The following is a 22,303-nucleotide window of genomic DNA, read 5'->3' as shown; positions in this document are numbered from 1 at the left end:
TTTTGCCCCCTCCAATTTTTCAAACTCTCAGTCAAATTACCCCCAAATTTCAAGTATCAGTAAGTATTGTCTTCTCATTAAGGCAGTGAACTATAACTCTGTAGATGTAGGTTCAATTCAAGAACCTGGGTATTACTCTTCAAACTCAAGTTCCTCATATCCCTTCCTAATGAGAAAGTGATTTATCCAGTGGAGAAGGTCAGTACAATTATTTACATAACAAAGAATATGCCATTCTGTGCGTAAAGAAGTTGGACGCAGCACATTCCAACTTGCAACCACAGGTGGTGAGAAGGAACCAAGGGAGAGCAGGGGATGCCCCAGCCTTTACATCTTCAGTTGGAGGCATGAGACACTCATGACACAGGTGTGGCCTCCAACAGGCACTGCTGGCCCAAAGATTTTAAACTGAAGTGCAGGGCGAACATGCACACCACTAACAGAATATATATGGACAAGCATAAGTATTAATCCTAACCTCCTGGCCAAATTGCAATTTGGATATTTACATTACCCCAACCTAAAATTACCCCTATATTTTCAAGTGAAGCAATTATTTTTCAGTTCCCAATTAATAAAATAAAAAACCAAAAACTTTACACAAATGCTAACCACGGAATAGCTATTATAATCTACCCCCGATGTGATTATATTTTAGATGTGCTTAAGTGATTCTTAAATGTATACAGTATACAAAGTATTTTGGGATCCTTCACAATGAAATGCACTATACATATTTAATGCAAAATAATTTGATTAACTTATGCTGTTTTTATTATACAGCAGCAAATTTGTATTTAAGATAGCTTTCTTTTCAACTAAAGCTAATATTCTAATCTTCCTTTGTTTAGTGGTTTTGAGGTTTTATTTCAACTCTATATTTTGATTAATAGTCTAGTAAATTAGAACTATAACATTCTGCTGTTTTGAATCATAACAAAAATGAGAAATATGGATATATATGTAGAGCCCCGAGTGGATACAAAATTTGTATCCACCAATATAAAATGGATATCTGCAGATTTGCAGGACTTTAGTTATATGTAATTTACTAAGACAAGCCTCTCATTGACTATGTAGCCATTTTTTATTTCTATATCAACCAATGACGATTGAGTTCTCTTCAAGAAAAAAAGAAAAGAAAAGAAAAGCAATTAAAATTGTTGTGTTATATCTAGCCACACTGCTATTCCAAATAAGAAGGGATGGATAAAAATCAGAGAGGAGGACTACGAACGAAAGTATGGTATATGTTAATTTTTTGTTCCCATGACACAACGAACAAACATAGGCAGAAATACATGTCTAGGGAGTTTAAAAATAATTACTATAGTTGCAGGTAGTATTCTTCCTTTCCATGACTTGCTCTTTCAATGTTACCTCATTAGTAAGAGGCTGAAAGAGCTACTTTATTTACCAATCTATCTATATTCTCTCTGTATCGCTCTCATATTTGCACCCTCTTCTCACATCTCTCTTTGGAGACAAAACTAAATTAAATCTATTGGAGTGGATCACCCATCAAGTAGAACAAATATGGAAAGACTGCACCCAATCCTGAGATTCATTCAATCCGATCATAATGTGAGGATTGATTAGAAAACAAGACTGATTAGATGTCATTAGAGGTATATTCTAATACAAATATTGCAGCGTGGTCCAGTGGATTAGGGCATTGAGTCTTCTGAGTCCCAGTCCAAGTTCTATTCCTGTCAGAGACCTGCTGTGCAACCTGTAGTAAATCACTCTACCTGTCTGTGACTGTTTCCTCTCTTACCCTTTGTCTTCTTGTTCCTTTAAACTGTAAAAAAATTGTCGCAGGGACTATCTCTTATTAGGTGTTTGTACCGTGCTTAGCTCCATGGGGCTCTGATCTCTAGGCACAACAACAACACATCTAATAAATAATAGTACCTAGTAGTGGACACTACCAAATACTATTATTATCCAGTTATTAAACCATGTGCTTTCTCTACTCAGGAAAGAAACCAAACTAAATGCTTGGGATAGTTTATTAGATCCATCTTGGTTTTGTTTTTTCTACCTGTAAAGTGGGCAAATCCTAGAAATCCAAGCTCAGGCAGAGAACAGAATGCTCAAGTACTGTCAATTTGCTGAAAATATCTTATCTTGAAGATTATCACCTCAGATTCACATTTTCTCACACTAAGAAATGTTTAAGGTGTCTAGTGGAATAACCATGAAGTAATAATACCAGCAACAATTTAAAAACAGATTAAGTAATGCTTATAAAGACATTCTGACAAAGTAAAGATTAATATAGATCTAGTTTAACTATAGTAATTATATATGCACCTGTGAATAAAGCCCATTGAGTGAATTGCATCCAACGCAAGAACAACTTCTGCAGTATAAAATCTTGCCCATTTCTCAGGAACATCATAGTTGCTCATTAAATTCACAAGGTCCCCACCAGGCATATATTCCATCACCATGTAAAGGTAACGGTCATCTTGGAATGCATAAAATAACTATAAAAACAAACAAAAGTAAGTAACTGAATATTCAGTACATCTTAATATAAAAGCTTGAAAATTTTGCATATTGCATTGATCAAATTAATTTCACTGCAAATGTTTTAACACTTAAAGATTAGTAGAATTACTAGAGCCATTCCAACAGCTTTTGTCAACCAGAATTCCCCTTATGAAGAGGAGGCACTATTACTGCTGTCTTCTGCCTCTTTACACTGCCAAAGCGTAGTTTAAAGGAGACTGATTGTGATAGAGTCTCTGGCTCAATGAACACTGAGATCACCGTCAGACTACATACACCTATATAACTGAGCAACAAGCTTCCATCAATTAAATGAGACAGCTGATTAGTTTACAAATACATTAAAAAGGAAATATTTTATCAAAGATATCTGCCTGCATTTTTTCTGAAGTGCCTGCATATTTTCTTTAGATAGCTGTTTTATTTAGGATCTTACGAAAATAAAGTATTGTACAGAACTGCAAACTGGTCATCTTCTAACAAATGCATCAAGCAATCCAGGAGAATGGATCTGCCTACCAAAATGCACAAGCTATGAATGAAAACTATTAAAATTTTTTGCAGCGTTCTTATAGCCCTCGTTACTATATTTGATTTACTATTGCAAATTTATCATTCTTCTATCAAATCATACAGTTTGAAAAGTGAGTTCCTATTTTTTTTTTTAAAAAGTACAAATCCATGTTTATCGGTTGGCATAGGCCTGCTCAAAATAAACAGTACCAGTAAATTAACGGCTCTTGAATTTACACATTGTTTGCAAACAATGCAAACATCTTTCCAGATAATCATTCTCTAGAAAAATACTAACACGATTTTTTCCCAAATCAGTGTAAATAAGGCTTCCATGAGCTTGAAAGTTAGGTCATTTAAACCATCAAACAACAAAGATGTAGGCACCATTCTTAAAATTAAGAGTAGTACCACTGAGCAAGTTAGCATATGTGCAAGTCTTTGCAAGACCCAGTCCTTATATTTCAAAGAAGAAACTGAGGCTTGGAAAAAAAAGTTCATACTGTAAATTATATAGGCTAAACTGCATTTATCATCACAAATCTACAATACCACATTGCTCAATTATGGCTTCTCTTATCTCATTTCAAATTTTGCATTTAACCTCATTTACCAAAGACACAAGAAAACAGATATATATTTGTGCAACTACTTGTTTTTTAAAATATGCTTTTTACGTGAATAATTGTCACATACACTGGGGTGACACAAAGAATTCTTGTCCAGCAGGCACAACAATTTTAACAACATTATTTTACCATATATTAATTCAGAACATAACTACTTAATATAACTTTAAAAAGAATTACAGTAACTACAATTTTGTTTTTTGCAGTTTTTAAATTTTCAATGGCTTTTCCTAACAAAACATTTCAACTTAGCTGAAAAAGGAAGTTTTGTAAGTTGCTTAGGAAACAAAGCTACAAATGAACATTTATATAATTCTTCAGTTACAATGTGATTCATCCAGTGATAGAACAAAATCACGCTGCCATAATCAAAAATATTAACAGTGGTATAACTATACCTGAACAACCCAGGGGCTATTAGCAAAAGCCATAATGTCCCTTTCTTCCCAAAAGAAAGCAGAATCTGATCTTTTTATCATCTCAAACTTGCTCAGCAGTTTCATAGCATACACCTTCCTTGAAGATTTATGCCTTACCTTTGAAGATAAAATTAAGATACAGAAAAATAGATTAACTTTTCATATTGATGATCTATTAAGATATTTAATCCAATATTTTTTCTGCTTTGAGCATTTTACCTTAGTTCACCAATTTTATCCAATTCTTCACGGTTCTTTCGTAAAAATAATTATTCTATTGATCTACATGGTATAATATTGCATTTTTTAACTACAATACAACTATCAGAATAGAACACTTGCTAAGAATATTAAAAATAAAAGTCCATGTACATTACAATAATTGCTCTGTAATTTACATTTATTTGTTTTTAATAAAAGTGTAAATATTTTTGCTAAATAATGTAAAAAGAACATAAATATTTTGAAGAGCACATTTGCCTTATTTTACATCTCTTCCATCAGCTACCCAACTCAGTGATTCAATATGAGCAGGCCTGGTTGTTAACTCACTACACACAAAAAATGCTATATGTGTAAAATCTGCGTTCAGGTTTTGGAGGCAGTTCCTTGGGTGATGTAAATTGTCAGAGCCAGCTGAAGAGCTGCCTCACAAATTCCTAGAGTTGCAGTGGCCAGGATGAGTATAGTGAAAATGCACATTCAACTCAGATGTCTGTGGATGTGAGTATTAAAAGTTAAGATCCTAGAAAACTTTCTTTCCAAGAATAAAATTCTCACTAGGTTTACGGTCCCTATATTAGAAGATTAGCTTAATTTTTAAAAAAATCTTATTAAAAATACAAAGGTAAGTAGCGCTGAGTAGCGTAAAACAAAATCCAACTCTATTTACACACTGAAATATAACCTACCAGCTGAACTTCCCCAAATGCACCTCTGCCAATCACCTTCACTACTTCATAATCTTCAGCTTTCATGCGCAAATCTCTGATTTTATTAGTTGTGTCTTTATCTGTATAAAGAGAAAAATATAAATCATTAAAACAGTACAGTAATTCATTAATAAAGCCTTCACTGTCTTTCTATATTGGTTATTACAGAGCTACACATTACACACCTTGGGGAACACTACAAGCACAGAATTAATGTTCCCTGCAGATTATTCCCTTCCCCACCCCTGCAGAATAATTTATTCTGATGGGGAGGCAAAAGGAAGCCGCAAGAAAGGTCATGCTACAATTACACCATTTCTGTATTGTAGTTCAAATGAATTATTACACAAAGTTCTACATTAATATGCCTAGTAAGGAATCTGTTTTTCAAAATATATTTCCTCAATCTTTTCTGTTGTCTGTATTGTTACCGAAAGGTATTTTGAAATAAATTACCAAAATAATTGAAACTGGCGTGATTATGTTATTTTGACAAAACATGCAGAATTTTACAGAATTTAAAAAGATTGTGTGCAGAATTCACCCAGGAGTAACATTAAAAACATTATTAGAAAGGAACTTTCATATTAAGAAAATATTTCAAGTGTATTGGATTTAACACAAAAATCAATTTACATTTCATTTACTGATAACTGTTTTTACAACATCTGATGCTTATTAAAATATACGTTTAAGACAAGGTCTTGCTCATATTCTTATGGAAATCTGTATTCTGAACCCATGACCTCACTTTCATTGCCATGATAACAGAAAAATGTCACAGTTCAACTTCATTGCACGATCAAACTAAGAAAGAAACAGTTTAAATGGTGAAAGCTCTCATTCAAAACAAATATCGGAAACAGCTACTGGAATGCGGAAATTCTGCATCTAGGGTGACCTGCTTGTATACAGAACAATATAAAAAGATCATCATTAAAAGGGCATGTATGTAAAAGATTGAGAAACTACCATACCACACGTATAAAACACACTTAAACAAGCTCCTTAGAAAACAAACTGCAGGTACTTTTATTACTTTTCTGTAGTTGAAAAAGTGGATTTTAATTTAAAACATGCAGTGAGAATCATTGCAATTATTTATATAAACCTATCATTCTTTAAACTACAAAAATTTACAAACTCCCAGTGGGCAGATATTCTAATTCCAAATTTGGTCATAGATTAAAAACAGGCTATTTTAATCCATATGGGTCAGCACTGGCATGAGACTACATGGAAAAGCTTCATGTTTTGGTACAAGCACAGAACAGCTTTTAAAACAGCCCCATTTCTAATAAAACATTCACAGCAATAATTCTGTTTTATTTCCAAAATACAATTTTAGACCAAAAAGGAAAGTTTTGAAAGAACTGCGAGGGGAGGAACTGATATTCCAGTAATCAAGATTCTTTTTAAATAATTATTTGGCATGCTACTAAAAATGACTTGGTTACCCTACATACAGAGCACGTTTAAAAACCAAAAGATGCATGCAGAAATTAATTTTCATATTAAAAAGGACCAATTTAAAATAAAGCAGCAGGAATGCAACTGACTTCCAGTAACAAGGAGTTTTCATAAAACTCCATACCTTGGTTTGAATATTCTTTTCTCTTGCTTTCTAATGTAAACCCATGGTTTACAGAGCACTATATATAACACACAGATTTTAATAAACTATGCTACAGAAATAAAGAGTTACAAGTGTGATTCAGATTCTGTAAAATGGTTAGAATCTTTAGTAAACTGAATAAGATCTAATTTAAGTTCTTTCACTATTCAAGCAAGGTTGACTTAGTCTAAAGCTAGAGGATCAGTAGGACTGGATAGGGTTGAAATGTAACAATCACCATGGCAAATTTTTTCTGTTTGTCAATAATTGGTTGCCTCACAATCCCATTACAAGAGACTATCAACACTGTAGGAAAAGTCTTCACACTAATGCAGATAAAAGCAAGACATGACGTGAAAGTTTGCCTCAAATGGTTTCAGACATAAACCTGGCCTGTGACCACGTAAATGTCACTCATTTCTGAAGGATCAAAGGACAGAAAAGTTTAAAAAAAAAAAGTGAAATTTTTATTCTGTCATCAAACAGCTGTTTAATACTATACACTCAGATATTGTTTTTCACAAGGTTCATATTTTAGTCACTTTAATTAACATAAGGCTAAAACTGGCATATGAATAACATCAAATGCTTTTTTTCTTTAAGTTACTATAATAGATATTTATTTTGTTTTTAAAGAAGATGTGAAACAAAATAAAGTTTGGGGTGGGTTGTGACTGTTGACTAGTTTTAAAAAAAAAAAAAAAAAGACCACGTACTTATTTTGAAAGGCAAAAATTTTGTAATAATTTATTCTATAGTGTATTGAAGTACCACTTGGTATCTCAACAGAGAGAATGAAAATGCATTGTTACCAGCAATTTAGGTCCAAATATTATAAAATGACTAGGTGGGCTTTGTGGGCATTTGCAAATTGCAACTTAAATGTCTGAAAGACAGCCATTATACGCACACATTAAATTCTTAAACAACTCCCTAAGACAATATCATGTTACAGTAACATCATAAGTCATACAGAATCTGCTGCTTGTAATAGGAAAATGTATCTTACGGAAAATTTCCTCTTTTTGATTTACAAAGTCCACAGACCAATTAATCAGTGGGCTCTTAGCCTGCATGCAGCTACAAAGGCTGTCTGTCACTGACAGGAGAGAGCTTGGCCAGCTACACCTGAAAGCCTGCCAGCTGAGACAGCTTCCATAGGCATGGATATCTCCCTTGTTGTCTGAAATTTGTTAATGAGCTTATATGCACTGAACGATAAACTCTGAATTCCTACTGCAGACTAAGTTTGTGAACCATTTTGAAGGAACAAAACTTGATAGATCCTCTCTGGATAATTTTCAGAAACCACTTGCTGGAAGCAATTCAAGGCCAACAATCTACAAACTGAAGGAGATGATCACCATTGCAATGGTCTATCCCATTTTCATGTGGCAGTGAGACATGACAGGTTTCAGAGTAACAGCCGTGTTAGTCTGTATTCGCAAAAAGAAAAGGAGTACTTGTGGCACCTTAGAGACTAACCAATTTATTTGAGCATGAGCTTTCGTGAGCTACAGCTCACTTCATCGGATGCATACCATGGAAACTGCAGCAGACTTTATATACACACAGAGAATATGAAACAATACCTCCTCCCACCCCACTGTCCTGCTGGTAATAGCTTATCTAAAGTGATCATCAAGTTGGGCCATTTCCAGCACAAATCCAGGTTTTCTCGCCCTCCACCCACCCACACAAATTCACTCTCCTGCTGGTGATAGCCCATCCAAAGTGACAACTCTCCACACAATGTGCATGACAATCAAGTTGGGCCATTTCCTGCACAAATCCAGGTTCTCTCACCCCCCCACCCCCCTCGCAAAAACCACACACACAAACTCACTATCCCGCTGGCAATAGCTCATCCAAAGTGACCACTCTCCCCACAATGCACATGATAATCAAGGTGGGCCACCCCCAGCACAAATCCAGGCCTTCTCACCCCCCCCACCTCCATACACACACAAACTCACTTTCCTGCTGGCAATAGCTTATCCAAACTGACCACTCTCAAAGTTTAAATCCAAGTTAAACCAGCAAAAGGCTGACAAAGGAGGTGCTGTTGTCATCATGAATAGGTCAGAATATGAACAAGAGGCTTCTCGGCAGCTCTCCAACACCAGTTTCTACAAGCCATTACCCTATGATCCCACTGAGAGTTACCAAAAGCAACTACAGCATTTGCTCAAGAAACTTCCTGAAAAAGCACAAGATCAAATCCGCACAGACACACCCCTGGAACCCCGACCTGGGATATTCTATCTACTACCCAAGATCCATAAACCTGGAAATCCTGGGCGCCCCATCATCTCAGGCATTGGCACCCTGACAGCAGGATTGTCTGGCTATGTAGACTCCCTCCTCAGGCCCTACGCTACCAGCACTCCTAGCTACCTTCGAGACACCACTGACTTCTTGAGGAAACTTCAATCCATCGGTGATCTTCCAGAAAACACCATCCTGGCCACTATGGATGTAGAAGCCCTCTACACCAACATTCCACACAAAGATGGACTACAAGCCGTCAAGAACACTATCCCCGATAATGTCACGGCTAACCTGGTGGCTGAACTTTGTGACTTTGTCCTTACCCATAACTATTTCACATTTGGGGACAATGTATACCTTCAGATCAGCGGCACTGCTATGGATACCCGCATGGCCCCACAGTATGCCAACATTTTTATGGCTGACTTAGAACAACCCTTCCTCAGCTCTCGTCCCCTAAAGCCCCTACTCTACTTGCGCTACATTGATGACATCTTCATCATCTGGACCCATGGAAAAGAAGCCCTTGAGGAATTCCACCATGATTTCAACAATTTCCATCCCACCATCAACCTCAGCCTGGTCCAGTCCACACAAGAGATCCACTTCCTGGACACTACAGTGCTAATAAACAATGGTCACATAAACACCACCCTATACTGGAAACCTACTGACCGCTATTCCTACCTGCATGCCTCCAGCTTTCACCCTGACCACACCACACGATCCATCGTCTACAGCCAAGCTCTGCGATACAACCGCATTTGCTCCAACCCCTCAGACAGAGACAAACACCTACAAGATCTCTGTCAAGCTTTCTTACAACTACAATACCCACCTGCGGAAGTAAAGAAACAGATTGATAGAGCCAGAAGAGTTCCCAGAAGTTACCTACTACAGGACAGGCCTAACAAAGAAAATAACAGAACGCCACTAGCCGTCACCTTCAGCCCCCAACTAAAACCCCTCCAACGCATTATTAAGGATCTACAACCTATCCTAAAGGATGACCCAACACTCTCACAAATCTTGGGAGACAGGCCAGTCCTTGCCTACAGACAGCCCCGCAACCTGAAGCAAATACTCACCAACAACCACATACCACACAACAGAACCACTAACCCAGGAACTTATCCTTGCAACAAAGCCCGTTGCCAACTGTGCCCACATATCTATTCAGGGGACACCATCACAGGGCCTAATAACATCAGCCACACTATCAGAGGCTCGTTCACCTGCACATCCACCAATGTGATATATGCCATCATGTGCCAGCAATGCCCCTCTGCCATTTACATTGGTCAAACTGGACAGTCTCTACGTAAAAGAATAAATGGACACAAATCAGATGTCAAGAATTATAACATTCATAAACCAGTCGGAGAACACTTCAATCTCTGTCAGTTCAAACTGTCAGTTCAGTCCACAGTAACACCCAGACCAGTATCTGCAACCTCTCTGTCATCAAGTGACATGGTGGACTGATTTAAAATCAGAGCAATTTAAAATCATGATTTAAAATCAAGCAAACTGGAAACCACGGTTTAAATAATTCATTTTAATCTTGTTTTGCATTTGTACTTTTTAGTTATTTTCCAAAATGCTGATTCTCCATGGTTGGCAACCATTAAAACGTATCAAGTTTGTAACTGAATTTGGAACTTTTTGCTAAATCAGGATACACTATACCTACACACATTGATTTAAGCAATTATATAGCTTAACATACATTCATAATTTTTACTGTTTTATGATGATAAAATGGTAAATGAAACATTTCTTATTCATTAGAGGATGATTAATTTTTACTCATGATTTGTGTCAAGCTCTATTTGACTAGAAATTGGAATTCTATTAAAATGCACAATACCAATATTTAAATGTTTTGATTTTTTTTAATGTTAATCAAGTGAGCTGGACATGTAAGACACAGTTTATTAAAACAAGTTTTGCATTTAAAACTAATTGATTTATTCAATAAAAGTAGTATTATTTATCACTAGTGATTTAATCAGCGTTTTTCTAATCACCATGTCCTTCAACATTTTAGAACTAATCGATCTCATCCTCTCATATCAGTTTTTATTTGCAGATTGGAAGAGAAAAATACAGCAATGCTTGTTTTCAACTCCATATCTGTTTCTTAACTTTGAATGAACTAGTCATTGATCTGAACAAGCTGAATAAACTGAAAAGAAGAAAATATCCTCTGTCTTCCTGCAAAAAAGGCTACTGATGTCAAAAGTACTTCAGCAAACTCTGGTTCTAGGTGCTTAGCCACTGACTTCCAACAATCTAATACAGGTTTCAGAGTAGCAGCTGCGTTAGTCTGTATTCGCAAAAAAAAAAGGAGTACTTGTGACACCTCAGAGACTAACCAATTTATTTAAGCATAAGCTTTCATGAGCTACAGCTCACTTCATCAGATGCATTCTAATAGTTTGACTTGCTTTAAAACTTTGGCAGCAAACATACTGCTTATTTATTTAATTTAAATTATTTCAATAGATTATAGTAAATTTTAGGCCTTAACACAGGTTGTCATAATTTCAAATTTCAACAGGATTATTTATTTTTAAAATTATTGATTTTTATCTGCTTTGCCATGTAACAGACCATTAGTCCTCATTTATTGATTCCTGATCCCTCAAACTATTACACAGCCCAAGATTTAATTTGGCAGCTCGCAAATTTCTCAATAAAACTGATTCAACTGTCCACTATCACAGTCAGCAAACATAAGTGAAAGATTTGTTAAAGATTTTCTAAAGTATGAAAATTATAGAAAAAGGTTACCTTTTTAACTGTTGTTCTTCAAGATGTGTTGCTCTTGTCCATTCCATTCTAGGTGTATGCATGCCCACATGCACAGTTGTCGGAGACTTTTGCCTTAGCGGTAAACGTAGGGATGGGGGTGGCGCTCCCTTGAGTGCCGCACTCATGCATCGGTATATTAGACTACGCAGATCCTATGCCCTCTCAGTTCCTTCTTGCCAGCAACTCCGACAGAGGGGTAAAAGGGTAGGTAATGGAATAGACATGAGCAACACATCTAGAAGAATAACAGTTGCAAAAGGTAACCGTTTTTTCTTATTCGAGTGCCTACTCATGTCGATTCCATTCTAAGTGACTCACAAGTGGTATCTGCAGAGGTGGGCTCAGAGTTCAGTTTCGTGGCTTGCAGCGCTGCCCTGCCAAAGCCAGCATTGATCCGGGCCTACTGGGTAGGCGCGTAGTGGGACATAAACATATGGACAGACGACCAGATGGCTACCCTGCAGATGTCCTGGATAGGCACCTGGGCTAGAAAAGCTGCCGAAGGGGCCTTCGTCCTGGTCAAGTGGGGAGTGACAATCACCGGGGCAGCACCTTTGCTTGATCATGGCAGAAGCGAATGCAGGCGGTGACCCAAGAAGAAATTCTTTGGGCGGATACAGGGTGCCCTTTCATCCTGTCAGCCACCAAGATGAACAATTGTGTAGACTTACCGAAGGGCTTGGTCCTGTATCAATGTAGAAGGTTAGTGCCCTCCTAACGTCCAAGGCATGCAGTCCACGCTCCTTCTCTGACTTATGTGCTTTGGAAAAAAGACAAGTAAGTAAATGTCCTGGCTTGAATGAAACTGAGAGACCACCTTTGGCAGGAAAGCCGGGTGCAGTATCAGCTGGACCATGTCCTTGTAGAAGGCCATATAAGGCAGTTCCAAGGTGAGTACCCAAATTTCTGAGACTCGGCGGGCTGAAGTCACTGTAACCAGGAACACAACTTTTGAGGACAGGAGGAGAGAACAGGAAGCCAGAGGATCAAAAGGAAGACCCATGAGCCACGACAGCACCAGGTTCAAGTCCCACAGAGGAACAGGGTCCTTGACATGCGGGTAGAGGCGCTCAAGACCCTTGAGGAATCTGGCCATCAAAGAATAATAGGACTGGAAGGGACCTCAAGAGGTCATCTAGTCTAGTCCCCTGCACTCATGGCAAGACTAAGTATTATCCAGACCATTTCTGACAGGTGTTTGTCTAACCTGCTCTTAAAAATCTCTAATGATGGAGATTCCACAACCTCCCTAGGCAATTTATTCCAGTGCTTAACCACCCTGACAGTTAGGAAATTTTTCCTAATGTCCAACCTAAACCTCCATTGCTGCAATTTAAGCCCATTGCTTCTTGTCCTATCCTCAGAGGTTAAGGAGAACAATTCTTCTCCCTCCACCTTGTAATGAACTTTTATGTACTTAAAAACGGTTATGTCCCCTCTCAGTCTTCTCTTTTCCAGACTAAACAAACCCAATTTTTGAAAGATTTTTTAAGACTTAAATCATTTTTGTTGCTCTTCTCTAGACTTTCTCCAATCTGTCCACATCTTTCCTGAATGTGGTACCCAGAACTGGACACAATACTCCAATTGAGGCCTAATCAGTGCGGAGTAGAGAGGAAGAATTACTTCTCGTGTCTTGCTTACAACACTACTGCTAATACATGCCAGAATGATGTTCACTTTTTTTTGCAATAGAGTTACACTGTTGACATATTCAGCTTGTGATCCACTATGACCCCCGTATCCCTTTCCGCAATACTCCTTCCTAGGCAATCACTTCCCATTTTGTATGTGTGCAACTGATTGCTCCTTCCTAAATGGAGTACTTTGCATATGTCCTTATTGAATTTCAATCCATTTATTTCAGACCATTTCTCCAGTTTGTCCAGATCATTTTGAATTTTAATCCTTGCAACCTGCTCCCAGCTTGGTATCATCCACAAACTTTAAAAGTGTACTCTCTCTGACATTATCTAAATCACTGATTAAGATATTGAACAGAACCGGAACCGATCCATGCGGGACCCCACTCATTATGCCCTTCCACCATGATTCTGAACCACTGAAAACTACTCTCTGGGAACGGTTTTCCAATCAGTTTTGCATCCACCTTATAGTGGCTCCCTCTAGGTTGCATTTCCCTAGTTTGTTTATGAGAAGGTCAAGCGAAACAGTATCAAAAGCTTTACTCAAGTCAAGCTATACCACATCTACCGCTTCCCCCCTAACCACAAGGGGGGATGGAGATATGGAAGTAAGCATCCTTTAAATCGAGGGCGTCAAACCAGTCTCCCAGGTCCAGGGAGCGGATGATGAAGACAAGGGAGACCATGTGAAACTTTAACTTTTTGAGAGACTTGTTGAGGTGACCCAGGTCCAGAATAGTTCTGATGCCCCCTTTTGCTTCTGGAAATAGGAAGTAATGGGAGTAGAATCCTCTTCTTTCCATGCCCCTGGGACCTCCTCCACTGCCCCCAGGCGCAGGAGGTTGTTGACCTCCTGAACAAGGAGCTGCTCATGAGAAGGGTCCCTGAAGAGGGACAGGGAAGGGAGGTGGAAGGGGTGGTTGGCGGTAAACTGTAGGGTATAGCCCAGAAACTGTATCAAGCACCCAACAGTCCAAAGTGATACAGGACCATGCCGACCGGAAAGGGCTGAGGTGGTTGAGGAAGGGGAAGGATGGATGGTTCCGTCAGACTGGCGGGGGCCCCATCCTCAGGCACACCCTCAAAAAAACTGCTTTTGGCCTCCCTGGATTTGGGGAGGGTCAGGTTGTGCAGCCAGGTGGGAAGAGGATAGGTATCACTGTTTATGCCCCATGTTTTTATCCTTCCTCCTGTAGAAGCCCACTCTGGGAGTTCCCCAGGACCTAGACTGCTGAAGGGGGAGGCGGCGGCAAAGGACAGAAAGGCTTCCTGGACTGTTGCGGGGGATGAAGGCCCAGGGAGCAGAGGGTGGCTCGGGAGTCTTTAAGGCAGTGTAGCCGAAAGTCCATAAGCTCAGAGAAGAGCCCGGTGCCATCAAAAGGGAGGTCTTGGATCGTGGCCTGCATCTCTTGGGACAACCCAGAGGACTGCAGCCAAGAGCCGTGTCTCATGGCCACCACAGATCACAGATCATAGAATATCAGGGTTGGAAGGGACCTCAGGAGGTCATCTAGTCCAACCCCCTGCTCAAAGCAGGACCAATCCCCAATTTTTGCCCCAGATCCCTAAATGACCCCCCTCAAGGATTGAGCTCACAACCCTGGGTTTAGCAGGCCAGTGCACAAACCACTGAGCTAACACTCTCCCTACGACCACCCTGGCCAAGTCAGTGGCGACTCAGGCTATTTGGAGGACCCTCTGGCGACCAACGTGCCTTCATCCACCAGTGTGGGAAATTCCTGGGTTCGATCTTGTGAGACTGTCTCTTTGAATTTATTCAAGGAGTCCCACAGATTGAAATGATAACGTCCCAGCAGACCTGGTGATTACAGACCCTGAATTGTAGGCTAGCCGTCAAATAAACTTTTCTGCCAAACAAATCAAGTCTTTTGGCCAATTGGTTCTTCGGCGTGCTGCTAACTTGACCCTCTGTCCCTTTCATTCACTGTGGACACAGCCAGTAGTGCCGCAGGGGGATGAATATAGAGATATTCAAATCCCTTCGCAGGGACATAGTATTTCTGTTCTGCTTTCTTAGATGTCGGCAGAATAGAGGAGGGGGTTTGCCACAATGACTTGTCAATTTTAAGGACCCCCGGGTGTACCGGCAATGTGACCCGAGCCAGGGGCCGAAATGACGTTGTCGGCCTCTTCAGCATGGAGGTTTAAGTTCTCAGACATCCGTTGAAGGAGGGCTTGGCGCTCCTTAAAGTCGTCCGGGGGACTGGCCTCGTCAGGACTCAATGACAAGAACTGTTCCACTTGCGGAGGAGAGCATTCCCTCTTCTTGTCCGGGGAAGGCTCTTTCGGTGCGCTGGTGTCGCGTCTGGCTCAGTATCTTGCTCTGGCTGCAGTGCCAGTGGTGCCAGGACTGTCTTATCCAAGGAAGCCAGGGAGGACTGAGAATATGTGACCAGCATCACCGGCACTCCATCATGGGTTCCAGTACTGCCACTAGGTAGGCCACTGTCCCTGCTGCGACAACACTATGGTTGGTGCTGCAACAATCTCCCGCGTACGAGGATAATTCCCTTGTTGGGGTGACGTGCTAAATTCTTGTTCTGACCCGGACCACTGTCCCTCTGGCAACCACGGTGGCAACCAGAGTTTGCCTGCTGACCTTGGACGGTGACCAGGGAGGCGAAGACGAGTAGCGATGTCTGCCAAAGGAGCAGTACCGGGGAGACCGGGACTGGCACCGTGATTCTGAGCAGCCAATCCAGGACAGTGACCGATATCTAGGAGACCACCTGGGAGAGAGTGACTGGGGCCTAGCTGACCTATGGCCGGAAGTTTTCTGGTACTTGCAGTACGGGGAACAGCGTCGCAGCTCCGGTGTCCCGCGCCTAGTAGGCAGGGAGCACGTCAGAGACCTGGGTTGTCTAGCTGGAGAGCTAGGATATGGTGCTGGGGACCGAGGTCACAGAAACGGGGATGTGCACCTCCGGTCCGGTGATTGGGGGTGCTCCACCCTCCTATGAGGCTGCACTCCCATAGGTTTCCCTTTCGGTGCTGGGGTCGTAGCTGGGACAGTCACCTGGTGTGGCGCCTGCAGAGCCACTGGTACCGCTTCAGGTCCTGACAACCATGGGAGAGGCTGGGGACCTTTGCCGCTTTCCAGGGTCACGGGTGGATCCCTGGCCAGGCTATGGGGTCCAATCTCAGCGCTACCCCAGTCAAGCCTCACGGTGGGCGTATGGCCTAAAAGTCATTTGCCCACAGCCTCCTTGTCTTCTTCTGGCGCTTTTTCGGCACCGCCTGGCACTGTTCCCCCTTGCCGAAGCACCTCGCACAGAAGCCGAAGTACTCGATGTAGGTTCTACGGCGGAGGGCTCTGACATTGGGCAGAGCACAGCCTCCGGAAGAGGGCCCTCAAGCGGATATCCTGCTTCTTTTGCGGATGGGGAAAAGTTCTTACAAATTTGACACTTGTCCTTTCTATGGGCTTCCCCCAAACACTTCAGATAGATTTCGTGGGAGTCACTGATAGGCATCGGCCTGCTGCATGACGCACATGGCTTGAAGCCGGGTGAGCAGGGGATGCCCCCCTGGGAGGCGAAGTCCCAGCCAGGACTCTACATACCCTAACTTAACATTGCAAAGACTACCTAACTACTATGTACAGAACAGGTAGAACAAAGGACTATGAAGACCCGCTAATGCTCTTGCTAAAGGCAAGACCAGGCACTCCAACCAACCGCCACGGGCGGTAAGAAGGAACTGAGAGGATGTAGGGTTGGTGGTGCCTAATATACAGACACATGAGCGCAGCACTCAAGGGGGCGCCACAGCCAAACCTATGGATACTGCTAAGGCAAAAGTCTCCAACAACTGTGCACGTGGGCACACAATCACCTAGAATGGAACAGACATGAGCAAGCACTTGAAGAAGAACCATGACTCCTGTGAAAAAACAGCTGCATTCATAATGAAAAATCTTATGGTTACTTTAAAAGCCATTCCATTTAAAGGGTAAAGATTAGTTAAGAGTTTAGAATTCTGAAGTTCTTTTCAAAATGTAGCAGATGCCAATATTAACCATAACCACAATGCAGTAGTACACAGTGGTGGCCCTCAGCTGCAAAAGAGAATACATAATTTTATATAGATGAGTTTTTCACTGCTCCCTTACAGGACTAAAAAAATATTTCCTTCTTCATTTTGTTCTTTTGCACTAGACAAACACTGGAGTTTTTAATGAAGCTTAAACCACACAGCTAAATTTCATTTGCTTCCTTCTTGTGCACCAAAAATAATTTAAATCAGCAAAAAAGAGCAGAATTCTGCACAGCTAGCACTAAGCACACACAAAAAAAGAAGAAATGCATCAACTACAATGTTTAGGCTTCTCATGTAGTTTAAGGCAAGAGACCTTATACTACTACTACCATCACCTCCTCCTAAATATATCATGTATCAATAGCCTACTAATCTACACTCCTTGTGGCTTATATTTTTATTATATTGTCTCTGTGATGGTTTAGTAATGTTGTGTTGTGATAACTGTTTATGATTTACTATTTTAGGAAAAATACAAAATATTAAGAATGTGATGACTGTAAATTTGATTTTGAATAAATGGTTTTATCACACAAGTGATCTTTTCTTAATTCAGTACAACTTCAGAGCACTGTACAAATCTTAGTAAATACTTAATGTTATCATTACTTAAAATTCTAAGTTTCCAAACCAGAGTACAGTCCCTCACTTCTGGCAATCTAGTATGCTGGGTGTGGGAAGAAAGGGGTGCAAAGGGATTGTTTAAATAGCTAGTATCCCCTCTAGCTGCAAAGTGGCAAAGCACAGCTCCCAACTTCTTCCAGAAGGATTGCCCTGGCACAGGTTTTGATGGGGAAAGTGAATGTCCAGGACGAAGAAAAATACAGAAAAAGGTAAGATGTAGGCCTACATTTTCGAATGTGACTAATGAGTTTGAGTGCCCAACTTGAAACACCTTGAAAGGGCTTGATTTTCAGGGCTGTGTGTTCAGTCTTTTCTGAAAGTCAGGCTCCTTTAAAATTTCAAGATTGGCCCCCAAAAACTGAAGCACCAAAAATCACTTGTAACTTTTGAAAATCTAGATCCTAGTTACTAATAACTATTTATATTTAGTTATAACTTGTTATTTAATATTATAATAAAAATATTAAATACTTACATCTGTTTAAAAAGTTGTCTATATTTTTGTTTTTTCTTAAGGCAGGAAAATCCAAATCATACACCAAAGCATCTAATCCATCCTGAACAAAGAAAAGCACAAACAAAATTATATATCCTTTTGAAACACAATTAATTAGGTTAATCATAGAGACAAGACAAACAATTACCTTTGCCAAATTCCCACATTAACAGAATGAAGATTATTATGCAATTAGCAAATTTAAATATATTTAAAGGCAATACACTGTGATTCAGCTTTTATTCCACTTCTTTCACCAGAAAGCATGTCTACAACAGCCTCCATGCATCCCATAAAAGAAAAAACAGAAAAGGATGGACAAACATAATTAACTCATATGTTTTAAAAGAAAAAAGCATGCCATTTCTCAAGTATTCTTCTTGTACTTTATTACTGTGTTTCATTCTAGAAAGTGGAGAAAATATAATTTTGATGTGGACTAAAGCGCACTGCTGCCAAAGACTAAAAAGTACATCAGATAGCAAGAAGTAGAGGCCCTGTAAGAGTTAGAGGGTAATTGTGAGAGAGAGAAGAGCATGATGTTAATTTAAGGCCAAGCTTCAAGTTGAGTTCTAGCATTAGGTTCTTTTTATTTTTTATTTTAATTAAGATTATTTTTCACATTTACACAGCAGTGACTTCATCCAGCAAACACATATGTCACTTCATGCACGTGTATAGTCTCATGGAACTTAATGGGACTACTCGTAAACATGTGAGTTACTTTATGTACAAGTGTTTTGCTGCAACAAAGCCGAGCACAGGATCAGAAACAGCCCACCATGGGTTCTCTAGCTACTACAAAACTGCAAACTATTAGGGTTTGTCTTGATAAACAGTGAGTGACACGCTGGGGTGTAAATGTACAGCACACAAGTGTGCCACGCACTAACTGTCCATATGGGCCTTATTATCGCACACTAAAAGTTCCCTAGTGCATAGGAAACTATTTCAATTTCAAAGTGGAATAGATCAAAGCACATTAGGGAACTTTCAGTGCACAGTAGCAAGGTCCTCATGAAAAGTCAATGCTTTGCACACTAGTGCACTGTATATTTACACCCTAACTTGCCGCTCACTAACTGTTCATCTAGAGTCTAGATCAGGGGTCGGCAATCTTTCAGAAGTGGTGTGCCGAGTTTTCATTTATTCACTTTAATTTAAGGTTTCGCGTGCCAGTAATACATTTTAACGTTTTTTAGAAGGTCTCGCTCTAAGTCTATATATTATATAACTAAACTATTGTTGTATGTAAAGTAAACAAGGTGTTCAAAATGTTTAAGAAGCTTCATTTAAAATTAAATTAAAATGCTGATCTTACGCCGCCAGCCCACTCAGCCCGCTGCCAGCCTGGGGTTCCATTCATCTAGGCAGACAGAAGACTGAGCGGGGCCTGCGGCCGGGACCCGGCTGGGAAGGGGCTGGCAGCCAGAACCCCAGACCGACAGCAGGCTGAGCAGGGCCGGCAGCCGGGACCCCAGACCAACAGCGGGCTGAGCGGCTCAGCCCGCTGCCGGTCTGGGGTTCCGTCCGCTGGCTCCTGCCAGCCAGGGTCCCTGCTGCCGGCCCCGCTCAGCCCGCTGCCGGTCTGCGATCGCGGCCCTGTCCACATAGAGTGGGTACCTACCTTCTCCCTGGTTCTAGCCCATTCTCTTCCTCTCTCTCTGCACTGCGCTGAGGGTGGGAGTGCACCCAGCACAGGACTGGGGGTAAAGGAGCAAGCTGGGGGTTGGGGTATAAGGTCTGGCCAAGAGCAGGCTCAGGGTTGGGGCAGGAGGTTTGGGTGTGGAGTGCTTACCTGGGCAGCTCCCAATTGGTGCAAGGGGTGCAGGTGGGAATGTGTGGGGGGTGCAGTAGCTCCCGTTTGGTGCTCAGGGTGGGGGTGGGAATGTGGGGGGTGCAAGAGTCAGGGCATGGGGTGTGGGGGGGCTGGAGTCAGGGCTGGGGTCGTGGGGGGGTTGAAGGGGTCAGAGCAGAGGGCTGGGGTGTGTGGGTGCTCCCAGCCCCCTGCCCAGAACGGCTCATGGCAGGGGGCTGGAGGTGATTCCACCCCCCTTCCCCAATGCCCCATCCCCAGCTCTTCTCCGCCTCCTTCCCAGAGTAGCACACGCCCTGCAACTCCACTTCTCCCCTTCCCTCACAGGGGCCATCAGCTGATGGGTGGCAGGGAGGGAGAGGAGGAGGGGGGCCAGGAACCCAGCACGCTGGGGGAAGAGGCGGGGGAGGGGGGAGCTTGCCTGCCCTGCAGCAGCAGCCGGCAGGACAAAGCTTCTTCACCCTGCCCCGGTGAAGAAGAGCGGGCCGGGGTGGGCATGATCTTTAATGGCACACTGCTGCCTGCCGGAGTCCAGGCTGCCGGCCTGGGTTCGACAGCCGGCTGAGCGGGGCCGGCGGCTGGTACCCAGCAGGCCTCAGCATGCCATTAAAAATCAGCTCGCGTGCGTGCCATAGGTTGCCAACCCCTAGATTGGTCTAGATTCTAGACAAACCTTAAGATACTCAAGAACAAGCGTAAATGCATACAAGATACTTTGCAGGTCCTATGAAGTACCGTGTGGCTTTTCCATTAGGAGCTGAGTGTGCTCTTAAACTTCACAGGAAGCATACAGCACCTCACATGGTTATACCCTACATCTCTGGTAATAAAACAAACTCTTCACCTCCCAAGAACAAATGGCACCTAGCTAATAAAGGCCCATCAAGTGTTCTGGATGACTAAACCTCAGAAAATTCAGTTAAAATTGTGTTGGAAAACCTTTTTTTGCAGTCAGATAATGTTTAAGTGGCAACTACAAAAATAAATTAGAGAGTGACTTGTGCTAGTGCAAGGTCTGAGACTTTCTAGATTAAGTCTTTGACCAATACCTTAAAATAAACCCACACTACTGATCCAACGGATCAATATCCCACAAACTTGCATGGCTGGAAAAGAAATGCTATGGTATACATACACCATTTGAAAAGCATTCCATTACACAGCACAAACAAAATCAAATCTTTCTGATAAAAAACAAAAAAGACAAAAACAAAACACTTTCCCTGCACTTTCAATTTCAACCTAGATTTTTACTGTCCTCCATCTCAAAAAATTTCAGAGCTAGAATCAACGCCATCTGAATGCAAGTTATGGAGAAGCTTGGAATCCATACTTTTGAATGACAAAGTATCAATCTTTAACTTCAGAGGTTTGAGTGAGGAGTGTTAAAAATTACACCAGAATTAAATTTAGTGATGGTAATGGGAATAAAGATAAGAGGTAATCAGAATAACCTGACTTTAAAACATGGATGTTATCACGCTTGTTAAATTCATTACTTTTTTTTAAAAAAATTAAAAACTGCTGCTGAACGTTAGTCATTTGTACAGGACCTAACACAATGGAGTCTCAGTATTGTTTGGTGCTCCTAGGCACTACTGTAATATAAATAATAAACAACTAAGTAGAATGTCTCAATATTTTCACAAAACTTAAAGAAAAAAGTTAATATTTATACTTCTCCTGTGATTCTCTTCTACTGTAAAGAATGAGAGGCTTTCAGGACCAGTATTCCTTTTGGCCCTGGAGTAGTGATCAAAAAGATAAATTATCAATAACTGGATAATAGAGTAGACTAACTATTTTTATGGATCAATAGTTTGGAGGAAAGACAAGAAGTCAAACAATTTACACCCCAAAGAGAAATGGTAATGAAGGTACACAGCATGAAAATGTGAAAAAAACTTACAAAAAAATGGTTAACTAAACTAATGAAAATTACATTTTCC

The 22,303-nt window shown here is 41.0% G+C and overlaps 1 protein-coding gene across 4 annotated transcripts in view; it reads right to left on the bottom strand.

Annotated features, from left to right (window-relative positions):
* The window catches only part of ROCK1 (Rho associated coiled-coil containing protein kinase 1), a 182,150-nt gene that overhangs the window by 102,295 nt on the left and 57,552 nt on the right, over window positions 1-22,303 (bottom strand). For all 4 annotated transcript variants that reach the window (XM_073331427.1, XM_073331428.1, XM_073331429.1 and 1 more), the window contains exons 2-5: window positions 18,518-18,599; window positions 4,990-5,090; window positions 4,058-4,195; window positions 2,317-2,492 (exon numbers count right to left, since the gene is read on the bottom strand). In XM_073331427.1, coding sequence (XP_073187528.1) covers window positions 2,317-2,492; window positions 4,058-4,195; window positions 4,990-5,090; window positions 18,518-18,599 — 497 coding nt within the window. The remainder of the gene's footprint in view (window positions 1-2,316; window positions 2,493-4,057; window positions 4,196-4,989; window positions 5,091-18,517; window positions 18,600-22,303) is intronic.

This window comes from Lepidochelys kempii, chromosome 2 (genome assembly GCF_965140265.1).
Source record: "Lepidochelys kempii isolate rLepKem1 chromosome 2, rLepKem1.hap2, whole genome shotgun sequence".
Lineage (NCBI taxonomy): Eukaryota > Metazoa > Chordata > Testudines > Cheloniidae > Lepidochelys > Lepidochelys kempii.
The sequence above is the reverse complement of the archived record's forward strand: the minus strand, read 5'-3'. Positions and strand labels throughout refer to the sequence as shown.